We start from the raw sequence: 14297 nt of genomic DNA, 5'->3' as shown, positions 1-14297 counted from the left end.
AGCTTGAAGTTTCCCCGTGAAAGTTTCATTATTTAAATACGTATTTCTCCTAACAGCTGAAAACGGGTATCAGGACCATCTCACATTTAGACCTTTGAAAACGGGAAATGCATCCTCTGAGAATTCGTTGTTTAATGGAGGCAAAATGTTCTATTGAATGAGCGCTCTTCAGATAGCCATGTGACAAAAACGACACGTGGCGACTTTTCTATCTCGTGAGGTTTTTTTCTCGAAGCACTTCCACTTTTCAGAGAGGAAGGAATTAAGCCCAACAGCCATTACGGAGCTTCAGGTTTTTAAATGCCCAACAGACTACGTAAATCCTGGTTAATGGAGATGATTTTACTTTTAAGATAGAAAATGCCAAACAGTCCCCTTGTCCCTGCTATCAACACCCACGGTGACGGATGGGATTCCCCTGCATCCTAAGGAAGGGTACAGCTCTCAGACTTCTCCTCCACATGGTGCCCCTTCATTCGACATCCCAAGAGAAGGCAAAGACGGTCATGAGTGACGCCACGGACGACAGATGAGGGAAAGTCTGCTCTGGACACAGAGGCAGTAACAGAGGACTTGTCCCCCTCACTAACTTTTCCCTTTCAGTCCCCGTCTCAGCCCTGTAGCCCAATGACCTGACGTCTGTAAAGACACAAGGCCCCTGACAAGGGGGATAAGCTGTGACCACCCGACCGCACTGTCACGGGAAAACCGGTGGTTTTCCTCCCACCCCGCGCTGCCCACCGCTTGGAAGGTGACCCAGCCTGACATCTCTCATGCCAGCGCGGTTCAGAGCCCCGAGGCAGACAGGAACAAATGCGATCACAGCTGCATATTTCACCGTCCTCAGAGAATACGTAGTCTTACAGAAAACGTAAGAATACACGTGTGAAGTAAGATCTCAGTGCATCAAAGCAGAACGGCATGAGAGAGTCCAGGCCCAGCGAGAGACCAGTTCCAATGAGCCGCTTTCAAATGCCACACACTGAGCACTGCACGTTAAATGACAGGATCTGACGTTAAGAGACCCAGTGTTTGTCGGCAGCAGTTCCTCCCCCAGGCAAAGGGCCTCTACCAATGTCATGATGCAGAGGACACTTGAACAGTCCCTATCGTGAAACTGGGAATTTTTAATTTATAATTTCAGCCTCACAAGTATCTCCTGAGAGCCACTGCTAGGCTTGTGCTGCGGGTTTCCCATCACACCAATGATTTTTAAAACATGGTTCTGTCTGGAGTCACCTCGTGAAGGTAACGTGAAGATGAAAGCCAGGTGAACTGATCTGCTGTCATGAAGTAAAATGAGACGAAGGAAAAACTTCTTGACGTGTAATATACCCAAGAAATCAAAATATGGGCTGTGTTTGGATTGAACGCCTTTCAGAGGACAGAAGATTGGACATACTGTTTGTCCGTCACCTGGAAGAAACTCCACCATCCCTGTCCACACAGAGATAGATGTCTGGCTAAAGGAAGCAGGCCTGAGGGAGGAAGAGGAGTGCAGGCCTGGGGTCACGTGGCCCACAACAGGCAGACTTAAGCAAGTTATGGAAACTTTTGGAAACTCAATGGTCTTCATCCGTAAAGTGGGTATAATCTTAAAGCCATCTCTCAGATGTAAGGAGGAAATTGGATGATATATTTTATCCTACAGTCTATTAATAAATCACAGTATGTGGTAGAAATGTTAACATTACTCCTCTGGGAGTCTTTCCTGCCTGTGTCCCTGCTGTGGCTGAGCCCAGAGCATCCCTCTGAACTTGGACCTGTCATGCAACCTCACAGAATGTTTTTCACCCTTGATGAACCATCTTCAGAGCAGCTAACACAGCCCATGATGAAGAGTAAACGGCAAATAAATGGGTTAGTGCGGGGTTTCTCACCTTGAGACTACTGACATTTGGGGCCAGACCATTCTGTTTTGGAGCAGGCCGGTGGGGCGGGGGGAGATGTCCTGTGTGTGACCGGATGTTAAGTGGCATCCTTGTGGCACCCCTAGCCTCAAGCCACCAGATGCCAGGAACACCCCCCAGCTGTGACCGTCAGCATGTCTGCAGACATTGCCAAATGTCCCCTGGGGGCACAGCCACGGTGACTGAGAACCACTGGTTTAATAAGTAAGATCCACTGAACTCAAGCGAGGCGCCCAGAGCCCCTCCCACCTTGCCCGGTGCTTATCAGAGCCCAGTGCACGTCCCCACTGCCTGGGCTGGTACTTCCAGGGGCCGCGGCTTGAATCTCGGGAGGACTCCCAGTTGTAGTTTGTCCATCCCTCATTTAGGTACAACCCCTAAACCAGGAGCTCCTTCTCACTTCCCTCTTCCTCACTCCATAGGTCTAACCCGTCAGCAAAATACACCAGTGCTGCCTTCCAAATACGTCCACAACGCAATCACCTCCCTCCACCCCTCCATCACTAACGCCCTCATGCAGGCCTCACCATCCTTTACTAGGAGTCCTGCAGGGGTCTCCTTGTGAGTCTTGACTTCAACACAGGAGCCAGAGAGATCCTGCCAAATCTGAGTGACAGCATGTTCCTCCTTTGCTTACAGCCAACAGTCTCCCAGCTCACTCAGAGTGAAGATCAAAGCCCCTCTCTGGCCCCACCGTCACTCAATCTCATCTCCCCTGACTTTTCCCCTTGGTCACTAAACATCAGCCACAGCTATCCTCCAACATGTCAGGCTGACCTCAGGGCCTCTGCACTTACCACTCCATTTGCCTGGAATATTCTTCTGCTGGTTAAACACGGGACCTTCTCCCTCGCTGACTTTGGGGCTTGGCTCAGATGTCATGGTCTCAAAGGTGACGTTCTCAGGCTGCCCCATCCAGAACTGCCACCCTCTTCCCTGCTTTATTTTTCTCCTTAGCATTTACCACAATCTAACCCGCTACACTTTAATCAGTCATCTGGTTCAATGGCCATCTTGCCCATCAAAAACTGAATGCATCTCCCAAGTGAGACAGATTTTTTTGTATGTTTTATGACTGTATATAAAGTACCTAAAACTGACTGCACACAGAAGATGCTCAGTCACTTGTTGGATGAAGGTATGCCTGCATGCCTAACCAGCACGCCCGACACCAAGATGGACCAAATCAGGGAGCCCCCTCCTCTGTCATCACAATGCAGATGGCAGGCTTTTTAACTACTACGCCAAGAGCATCCCGCACTCTGACTCTCGGCTGGAGTTACTCACAGCACACGGTGAATCTCCTTCCCAGACCACAGAATGAGGCAAGGCCCAGTCTCTCATCACACAGGCTCAGCCAGACAAACACCACCGCGGTGTGAGGTGAGGGCCGTGCCCTGCGCCCAGGCAGACGGGCTTCCTGGGAGCAAAGCTTCCTCTGCACGTTGTTCCCCCAGACTATCCACTCTACCAGCCACCTTCACCCAGCTCCGGGGAGTCCTGGTCTTCACCTCCCTGGATCCTGCCACAGGGCAGCAGCTCTCAAAACAGTGAGCATTAGAATCCCCTGGGGGACCTGTTGAAACACAGAGCCCTGGGCTCCATCCCAGAGTCTCTTCTGATTCAGCAGATCTGGGAGGGAACTGAGAATCTGCTTCTCTAACAAGCTCCCAGGTGGTGCTGAAGCTGCGGATTTGGGGCCTCACTTTGAGAATCGGTGCACCAGGGGGCCCCTCAACCAACGACTTAAACAATAGGTTAACGACTCCAGGTGGCTTGGGCCCTGGGCTAGGAGCAGGGCCCACAGCCCAGCACACAAATTCAGTCCGTTTCAGCTGCAGTGAGCCTCCAGGTGGGCCAGCATGGAATTGCCATCACCTCCAGGTAGGCTACCAGGATTTTTCATTGCCTGTGGAAGGATGAAGCAGATGCCCAATGCAACCTGCCTGAGATTCGGCTGAATCTCTGAGGCAGGGATGCTGGGATAGAGTAAAGCGGACTGCACCCAACACTGCCTGCTCATAGTGGAAGGCAATTTTCTTGTGAGTGTGTGTGTGTGTGTGTGTGCATGTGTCTGTTTCTTGGCCTGTCCTGCTGGTCCACAGTGGCTTGAGCCTTAGGAACTTCACAGAGAATTACGGCCGTTAGCAGGGGGCATGCCGGAGGCTAGGCGGCCCTAAGCCCCAGCCGGGCCCCCCGTGCACATGCACCGCACAGGGAACAGCAGGTTCCAGCTCGTCTGCACTGACATGTCTCCACGTCCCCACTGTGTGAACACTTGGGAGGCTGGAGTGAAGACAGGGGAGAGGCAAGGTGGCTGTGGACCACTGAAGCTGAGACATGATGTGCTGTGTCCACACAACGTGCAATTGGATTAGCGTCTTCAAGAATTGTGTCCTCTGATACAGCCACCACCAAGCCAAACCTGCAGTGGTGGCCCTGGTGGCTCACCAGGCATGGCCCCTTTCTCTCCCATTTTCCTTTTATTATTTTTGCAGCGCTCTGTTATAACGGCAACAGAGCTCATTTCTCTGCTTGTTTTTCATTTCAGGAGCTTGTGTGCACGTTTGGGCTGAGGTTTGGTAGAATTCCATCACTTGGTTGGGAAGCTAAGTTCCTCCCTCCTCCCAAAGTCTTGGCCTTTCCCTCTGAGGGTAATGGATGGATAGAAACAGACAGAGAGGACCATTCCCAGGGGCAGTATCTCACATGGAAAGAGCTGGGCTGTGTTCTGGCAAGACCCAGGCTGTAGAGAGAACTCTTCCCCCGAGAGGTGTTGAGCAATGAGGGGTCACAAAGGTAACAGCCCACACATTCTAGCTCAAGTTCAATTTTTGACTTATATAAATTCCCCATGAAGTTGACTTTAAGAGGCAAGTGTGCTACATCAAAGTCCACCACACACAAGCTCACTTTTCTAGCTGCAATCCCTAACTCCCTGGCACTTCTGGCCAGTGTTTCAAGGTGGTGGGCCATCTCCCAGAAGACACAGGGAAGTGGCCCTTTCAGGAGCTGCTCCCCCATCCCTGGTGCTCGTGTAGAGAACCACATCCTCCCCCTTCCTCTGCAGCATCTCTGCCGTGAGCCCTTCCAGCTCCCTGACACCTGGGGCAGGGTAGGTACACCTGAGGTGCTATTCAAGGTCTCCAGAGCGAAAGCAGAGCCAATGCAGGTCCACATTCCGTTTTACGGGGCTGGAGCTGACATGCGTACAGATGATGCCGCCAGTCAGCCAAACCTGCGGATCTGATTCCGGCAGTCCTCCTGCCTGTGGGGCCTCTTCTAACCCTCTAGCTGAAATGAGCCTTAGCCCCACAGATGAATTTTGGGTTTTCCTCCCTCCATGCCTCTTCAGGCAGCTGTCATGTTCCGAAGAGCAGACGATGCCTCACCACCCACCTGGTAGTATTCCACCAGGTCCCAGCCTTCAGGCTGGTCCTGGTGAACCACCGATCTGATGCACAACCCCTGCGACCGCTTCCCGTCCAGCCAGGTTGAGCCCCTTCAATGACAGGGAACTGGCCTCAGAAAACACTGGTTTGAATGTCTGAAAGGAATGGCCCCACTAACCACTGACCAGCAAAGGGGATGGGAATACCAGGTGCGGTCAGTTTCCTGGGTCCACGGGGCCAGTGCATCGCATCAGTGACTTAATCCAATGCCAATTGAGGTGTTGGTCTGAAGGTATTTCACAGACGCAGTTAACATCTACAGGCCACTGATGTGAAATAATCCTTGAGAATGGAGGTGGGCCTTGTCTCATCAGTTGAAGCAAACCCTGAGATTTTCCTAAGAAAGAAGGAACACTGCCCCAAGACTGCTGCATCTACTCCTGCTTGCGTGTCCAGCCTGCCAGTACGCCCTACAGATCTCAGACTTGACAGTGTCCACAGCCGTGTGAGCCAGTTCTTCAAAATCAGTCTCTTAAACGCATATCCCATTGGTTCCATTGCTCTGGAGAACAATGACTGACATCGGTCCAGGCCCCATGCTCGACTCTTGCAGATCCATGGAGCTCGGGGATGGACAGGCAGGCAAAAGCCTCTTCTACCAAGATGATCAATACATGTACCCTCCTGTCTCCCCAGAACATTCCTGGGAGTGAGGAGGGATGGTACTTGGTGACCAGTTGACGTCTGCATCACGGCTCAGTCCCGCAAAGCTGAGGTCCTTTCCCAGAACTTCCAGCCACGACCGCCACTCTCCTTCAAGGAGGCACGAGACTGGATCACAGCAGGTGAGGTCCCTGGCGCCCTCCTCCTGGACCGTGCCTGCCAAGCCCGTGCCACCGTGCATCCAGGAGGAAGACAAGGACCACACTAGGGTTGACTTCCCTCGGTATCCGCCACCAAAACACACCCCAGTTTGCTGCAAAAGCTGGAGCTACCTTGAAAACTTCCAAGACATCAGCATTCTGAGCAATCTCAGAATTCCACAAGGGCCTGCAAGAGGAAGACACCGGCACTTCTGGCGTTCCCTTGCAAGAAAACGGTCCAGTTCCTCACAAAACGATTTCATTTCCCGGGACAGAGACCCTCCGCTGAGCCTGCGGCTTTGCACCCGCCTGAGAGGAAGGACCCAGGAGCCTACCTCATCAGCCGGCTGAGGAATGCGGGAGAATCTCCCAGGGCCCGCGTCTTTTTTGGAAATGGAAGCCCCTCAGCCAGGCTCTGGGTTGCCTCAAGCTCCCCATCCCCTAGACCCCATCCCAAATCCCTGCAGGGACCGCCTTGAGCTGGGAAGGTGGCCCCAGAGCCCAGCCAGGAGGGCAAGTGGACGTCAGCTATGGAAGGGGGCACAGGCCTGTGTCAAAGGAACCACGCTTCTCTCTCATGTATGTACGTACATCTGTCTGTCTGTCTGTACCTGTGTACGTACGTACGTATGCATGTGGGTATGTATGCGTGTGTTTATTTAAATTCAGGAATAACTCAGCGAGAACAAGAGAAAGTTTTGCTTCTGCACTACCGTTCTCACCTCCTCACTCTGTCTCCTTTGTGAAGCTTGCTGAATCCAGACAGGCCTTCCTCGAGCCAGCCCTAATCCGGACTCTGCCGACCAGGGCCCAGGCGCGGCAAGCTCTGCTCCTCGCCAGCTGGAAGCCATCCTGGCGCCCTTTGCCCTAAGTGTTGTCTCCCTTTCTCGCCTCGTCCCTCTCCTCCTCCTTTTCCATCACCATCTCTATTTCTCTCACAATCTCTTCTTTACACACACAGTCTCTCTCTCAAGCGTGCGCACACGCACACGCACACATGCTGATGTATTTCTTGCTCTTAGCGCTCCCACCGGGACAACCCTGGCATGTATGGGATCAAATACAGAAGCCATCCGTGTTCCCAGGGCTGACCCCACAGCTGTTCTGTGTAAACACTGCTGTGTCTGCAGAACAGGATTACCCAGCATGCCTCTCAGTCTCAGAAACACACCCACTTAGTGATCAGTGGAGACACTATCTGATGGAGAGGCTTTACATGTGTCATACTTACACGCAACGATTAACTTGCCAGGACCCCGGTAACCTGACCCCACGACTGCATTTTCTACCGAGGTCCTTTCAGAAGTCTAGGACTTAATCACTTGATGAGGTCCAAGAAGGGCCTGCCTTGGCTTGAATTCCATTTACAGGAACAGAGTTGTAGCTAATTTGCAAAATCAGAGTTATTGTTCCCACTTTCAAAAAGAAACTTGATGCACAGACGGGAGCAGACTTCTCAGCGCCTGAGAAGGTGAGTCCTGGCACCTCCCGTCCCCCTGTTTGGCACCCCCAGGCTCACCGCTGACATTCCCGCTAAGGACTCTGACTTGGCACCTTCATCGACACCACACTAGAAGTTGACGCAATGGTTTCCAACACTTATAAAACATGACAATTAAAAAAACATATTTAGCATTAAAATATATATTGCAAAAAGGGCCTATTCCAGCTGCAACAGAGTGGAAAAACGCACTGGGTGTGGAGCACAACATCCCTGGTTTACATCCACATTCTGAGTTACTCTCAGTGATAATCTGGGTCAGCAGGAGAATGCCTGGGTCTCAGTTTCCTCATCCATCAAATGGGGACAAGCATTCCTCACAGGGCTGCGTGGAGGACTGACAGGTCATGGATGTAAAAGGGCTTTATACATCATAAATCACTGACAAAAAGTAAGCTGGTCTTCTGACCCTAGGCAGACTATGCAACTTTTAAAAGGAATCATGATTTCTTTGTCCTCAGAGTCTATATTGTTCTTCCTGAAGGTATATGGGGTAGGATATCATAACTGAAATCAACTTTACTTTTCAAAACGGGATCTGATGAACTGCTTCTGCGTGCCAGGGATCAGACAGTCGATGATTCCCTAGTGCCTTCCACGTGGCAGCAGCGTTAACGTGGCGAACTCAGGAAAGATAACATGGATGAGAGACACTGGCGCTTGGTTTTAAGTGTAAGGAGAGGAATAAACAGCCAACACCCGAAGAAGGGGACGGAGGAGGAGGAGGGGTGGGGAGGGGCGGCAGGCCAGGGAAGCGGATGCATCAGCAAAGTGGATCCTGCTTGGACACGCGCGGCACCAGCCGGCCACTAGCTGACACTCTGCCTCCACAAAAACACCAGACAGCCTTACTTTCCGGGCAATAAAAACCTCAGAGATGAATCCTGCCACATGTGGGCGAGGCCCCCTCCCACCAAGCCCTCACGCCTGGGAAATGGAATTGAACACCACATCTTCAAAGCGAGTTCTCGGTAAATATACTACTGGTTTTACAACCTTGATCCTCAGCGCAAACCCCTGGGGAACACATTTTCTCAGCCTTGCCCAAGGGGACCATCCCATAGCATCACTTTCTGAAGTGGGCTTTGGGAAAGTGCAACCCGTGTCCACTTTGCCTCTTTTAGGGATGGGGAACCAGAGGTGTGTCTGGGAGAGCGGGAGCCGGCGGTCGGTCTCCTTACCTTGAGCCGTTCACCTGGCTGGGGTTACATTCCATCTTGATGGTGACCCTGGCGGGGGGTTGAGACAGCCAGTCCTGCTGAGGAACGCGCGGGCTCATCTTGGATGTCTGTCCATAGTCGCCGGAGGAGGACGCAGTCATGTCCGTCTTGGCCAGGTGCGGCGTGCCGTAGGCGCACTCAAACAATGACTGGTCCTCACTCACGACAGACAACGCTTCCTGCATGCCCAAAGAAACACAGAGTCAAGACACTCCGAAGGACAGTCACGTTTCAAAACACTGCTGACATCAGAGTCATTTCCACCTGGGACCCCATCTTAGGGAATTCGTACGGCATCCGTTTGTACCTTTCGGAAGAATAAAGTAGCTGGCTTTCTTTCCTCCAGACGGTAAGAGTTGGAACTGGCCAGCCTAGAAAAACTTCTGTGCAGGTCTCCAAACATCCCAGGCCTGGCTGCAGCAGGATGGATCATACCCACTTTAATCTCAACTCAAGGAAGTTGAATTTCAAAGGTCTTAGAAGACATCCAATTGCAAGTGTCATTATTTGACAAATGCAATCTATAATTCAAGCAGACAGGGTACAGAACGGTCATGAAGATTAAAAAAAGAAATGTGACGGCTAACACCTTAAGCATATGGCCAAACTGCCACATCCCCAGGAGAGCTGAAAGAAGTGCTACTTAGGAGAAGAGTGAGGGGGAAACGGGGCACAAAGAGGCAGGGGTACGAAGTTTTCCACTTCTAAGTTATCAGCCGGAAGAGAGTTTCAAGCCGTGTTTTCATGATGGTGAACATCTGGGTGATAAATGAACCAAAAAAAAAAAAAAGATCCAGGTGCCTCCAAATACCAGGATGTTTAAAATATCTGAATCCCTGACTAGCTCCTTCTTCCCCTTACTTTCAGTTCACATCTTTGCTCTTTTTTGCATGATTTGGTGAGAAGTCGACATCTGTCATTGTTGGATCATTCTTCTGTGGCTTTAAGTCAAACAAGTGGTGAGCTTACGGCTGTGCTTCTGTTTTCATGGCCAAATCAGCAAAGGCAAATTTGATCTGGAGATTCCAGCTCCTTGAGTGGTACACTGTGCAGCAACTACACAGAGTAACTGCGAGACAGTCCAGTTTCGGTTTCTATAACGGGGGGTGGAAATCTGTGTGGTAGCTCACGTTTATTTCAGCCCTTTGGTGCCCTCGGAATTGCTGTTGGCTAGTGAGAAGCAAATGCTGGCTGCGGTCACACATTTTTTAAAAAATGGGAACTATGGAGCCAGTGAGTATGGTAGAGACCTTCCAGTCCAGAGAAAGTCTGAGATCCAGAAAGGTCCGAGCCTCACGTTGAGATGAGCCACCCAGGATCAGTCAGGGAAATCAGTGACGATGCTGACTAGTGTTTTATCACCTGCTCCCTCCTGCCCCCATGGCCCACAATGCCCTTCTTACAGTCCTTGGTCTGGGGTGTGTGTCTCCCTTAGCACTCCCTTCTTATTTGAACTAACATTTAAGTAAGCAAGGATGCTCCCCCTGCATTAGGAAGAGAGCCTCACGAAGCAGCCTTTCTAAGATCGACACCTCCCTCCCTTCCCAGAAGTTTCAGAATCTTTCAGGAACACATGCAACTTCACAAAGCGCCCCCGACCCCCACCCCAGTGCATCCTCCACCACTCTATCCCCCACCTGCCCAGGGACTAACTTCGTCATCGCTCCCCAAGTACATGAACTTCACCGTGGGGCACCCTCTGCTATGAATCAGTGAAGTGGGGGAGAACCACAAAGAACAAACTCCAAGCTCTGGCTCGCAGAGTGGTGGCCAGGTGCCCGTGCTTATATGACAACCCTTACCCCACCTCCAACTTCTCTAATGTCCCTCAGAATCACAGCCCTGTGACACTGGGAAAGAGGAAGCTGGGGGTTTAAACAGTAACACAAAATGTATAGAAGGGTGGGTTGTGTGAGCCAGAGAGCCAGCATCAGGAACAAGAAAGAGAGAGGCGGAAAAAAAGTAAGGCATCTTGAACACTCAGCAAAATCAAACACATCAACCAACAGGCAGCAGCCCTGAAGTCCGCTGTGTAGAAGTGGGCGTGGGAGATGTCGGGGCCTGGGTCGTGAGGCTCTCTCTTCTGGTCACAAACGGAGTGAGGGGACGTAGGGCATGGGCTTAAAAGTAAAATGGGCACCATGGAATTAGTGCAGTCCTGCTAATGAACAAAGGCAAACGACAGCTTCCTCAGTAAGTTCTGCACAGCAGGGCCTCCCTTCCCATCGCAGCACTGGGCAGAATGGCTTGACACACTCTGAACAAAACACAGGCTGAAGGCTGCCCCCCTCCTCCTGCCTGGTCCTGCAGACTGGACCAAGGCTTGGAGGGGAATAACATACTATGTAATGTTAGCGTTGGCTCGCCAATGAAGAGAAACCTGAATAAATATGCAACTTGTATCAGAAATTGGCAGAAACAGGTTGGACGTAAGGGACAGGCTAAGCTGTAAATTACAAATGAGAAAGAAAATGGCTTTCACAACAGAAAGCGTCCCAGTGTTGAAATATTAGTCTATCCCCAAGATAACGTAGGGTGTTCTTGCAAACACGTCCACTGACCAAATAAATGAAGCACACGGTTTTTCAAATGGACCAAAATCCTAGAACTAAAACAAGGCTTCAGTGTGTGTTTGGAGGGGGAGGAACCCATTCTCACATCTGGCAAAGCATTATTTCAGCACGTGGTTTCCTAAAGAAAGAAATCAAAGTTAATTGAGATCGATTGAGAAAAAAAAATTACAAAAGCCGGAGATAAGGCGGAGTAGGGGGGACACACATCTTTTCCTCATATCTTAAAATTCTCCTCCAAGTTAATCCTGCCTAAAAATGAGAAAGGCCATGCACTTCAGAATACCGAAAGTTGCTTTTGTTCACTAGAGAAACAATCGAAAAAATGAGAAAGCTTCAGGAGAAACATCTAATTTCAAAAGGGGTGAAATACAGCCCATATTCTGGATCTAGTACCCCCCAAAGTGATTCTAAGTAAACCAGTGCAGCCAAACCCCTAGAGTTAAGTACAAGTCAGGAAAAGGAAACAAACAAATAAGCGAACCAACTCTCTCTCTCTCTCTCTCACACACACACACACACACACCCCAAATGAGCATACTTAACAACAGGTAAGTAAAAAGACGCTGAAGGGTGGTTTCAGAGACCTGCTTCGTCAAGGATGATCAATAAAATTAACTGCTGTTCAAAGAAAACAAACGCTAGGGACCCACGGCTCGCCTTTGTTCGCCCACTCGACTCTGTTATATTACATGCAGGTTTCATCATCCCTTTGGTTCGGGTATGAATGACAAAGGCTGAGGCAGAGGGTTCTCCCACCCCAGCAGCCCTGGGACTTCAAAGCGGGGAGAGGATCGAGCCCAGGAGGATTAAAACCAGAACGGATCGCTGCACACAGGCTGGTAACCAGGAACACGTGAGTGCCTCCACGCCAGCCCTGCCAGGGACCCTGCCTGGCCTCGACCGAGGCCGTCCCTGCTTCCCTGCCGCCTGGCTTCCCTCCTCGTCCGTGGTCTCACCTACCTGCCTGCCTACCTGCCAAAGGTGTTGGCAGATGCCTTATTAACATGTAGGGCTTATTCTCTCAGAACCTTCAACCAGCCGCGGGGCTTAGGAACTGCTTTGGTTGCTTTATAACACAGAATTCAAAAAAAAAAAAAAAAAAAGTCAAAACTTGGCAGACACGTGGCAAAATAATTTAATATGCTTGCCTCTACGTTACTATAAAAAGACCTGAACTTTAGATTGGTGTGTGTTCGCGTGTGGGGGTGTATTTTCTGTAGCTCCAGGAAAAGCTGGGATATTCTGACGTGGCGAGTGGCAGGCTACCAAAGCCATTTCTTATGAACTTTTGAGAAACACATAAATTCTAAGCAAATTGCCCCCAAACAAGAGGGACCGCTGTGTTAGTATATGGTGTTTATTATTTCATTTGAATAACGAATGCATCAATAACGCATGAGGACTGTGTCTCTGGATTCGGGTCATGGGATAACAGTTGACCGAGAGTTCCAGAAGGTGAACTCAACCAGGTTATATTTCATCCTGTGAAACAAAAACACGATTCTATTTTTAAGTAACTAGATTTGGGTACAACAGAGGATCCAAAATGCTTAGATTTTAAAAGAAAATTAAAAGTCAAATGCACTTTTAAGCATACTGACATTTCCAGCAAAAGTTTTCAGGGTCTCAAAACATGAATTTTTTTTCCATAACAGATGAATATTTTGAGATGTTTCAGTCAAAAGAACAATCAAGTAAAGAGTCTGGGCTCAATTTTGTTTCTAACTTTTGATTCCCATGGTTCATAAAAATCCTGAAGTGTCCATACAGAGAAACTGACATATGTAAATATTCATGAAGATCTGGGCATGACAGAGTGTTGAAATGAAGAAAGTCTCAAAGAACGATCAGTTCTCTTTCACAGCGGGAGCCAGGGAGGCACATGGAGGGAAACGATTCTTAAGTGTTTTTCCAAAATTCAGAGAATGACCAGAGAACAAGAGTACCAAATCGACCTTCAGTTTCCTCAAGTCTTACGTGTCTCAAACAGTTATGAAAAACAAATGACAAAACTTATAGAAGTCCTTGCAGTCACAAGACAGTGCCCACTTCAGGCAGCCAATGTCATCTTAAATGCATTACTTCGGCGCAGAACCAAGCAGAATCTGGCTCATCACGTAACTGCTTGCACTGAGGTGAATGAGGTGCCTTCCTGCCCTTTTCTCTTGACGCGTTAACAGCTGATCCATCAAATGATAAACCAGGTACCCTGTGAAGCACTTCACCTGCAGGATCCCTGTAAGTCTTGTTTCACTGATTTTAAGAGACATCGTTGTTCCCATTTTACCAGCTCTGAAAGCCGGGTGCATCCCACAGCTGATGGCAAGTCATGGGTCATCGGCAGCGTTTCTTCTCCTCTGATGGCAGATAACATAATGGTTTGTTTTCTCATCAATGACATCTTAAGTTTTGTGAAATATGGTCACCCAGTCCTGAAAATAGCCTGATCAAGTCAGGCGTCATTCCTGCCCCAAAGGAGAAGTCAGGGCTGAGAAGCAGAGTGATGTCCGTGGGATGACGAGGCAGAAGCCGGGTTCGGGCCGGGGAGTGAACTCACTCCTGGAGGCTGTGCCCTTACCACCCTCTGCGTGCCACGAGAAGAAGAGGCTGGACTGAGGGAGGTCATGCGCACAGTGCTCCATCCCTGTCTCACTATGGCCACGGGAAGAGCACTGCTGAGAGATGAAACGTCCTAGAAGGGGAGAGGCTGGTGGAGGGAAGAGGTGGGAAAAGCGGGGAAGGGGGGCGGGGGGGGGAATGCTCAGCATCCCGGTTCTTAGGATGGAATTACAGCATCAGGAGAGTAAGTGGAAAGCCCGCTGGAAGCTAGGAAGGACC

General features: G+C 50.1%; 1 protein-coding gene across 6 annotated transcripts in view; it reads right to left on the bottom strand.

Annotated features, from left to right (window-relative positions):
• The window catches only part of ERG (ETS transcription factor ERG), a 175821-nt gene that overhangs the window by 47734 nt on the left and 113790 nt on the right, over nt 1–14297 (bottom strand). For all 6 annotated transcript variants that reach the window (XM_074354539.1, XM_074354473.1, XM_074354507.1 and 3 more), the window contains one exon: nt 8848–9065. In XM_074354539.1, the coding sequence (XP_074210640.1) occupies nt 8848–9065 (218 nt within the window). The remainder of the gene's footprint in view (nt 1–8847; nt 9066–14297) is intronic.

This window comes from Camelus bactrianus, chromosome 1, assembly GCF_048773025.1.
Source record: "Camelus bactrianus isolate YW-2024 breed Bactrian camel chromosome 1, ASM4877302v1, whole genome shotgun sequence".
Taxonomy (NCBI): domain Eukaryota; kingdom Metazoa; phylum Chordata; class Mammalia; order Artiodactyla; family Camelidae; genus Camelus; species Camelus bactrianus.
The sequence above is the reverse complement of the archived record's forward strand: the minus strand, read 5'-3'. Positions and strand labels throughout refer to the sequence as shown.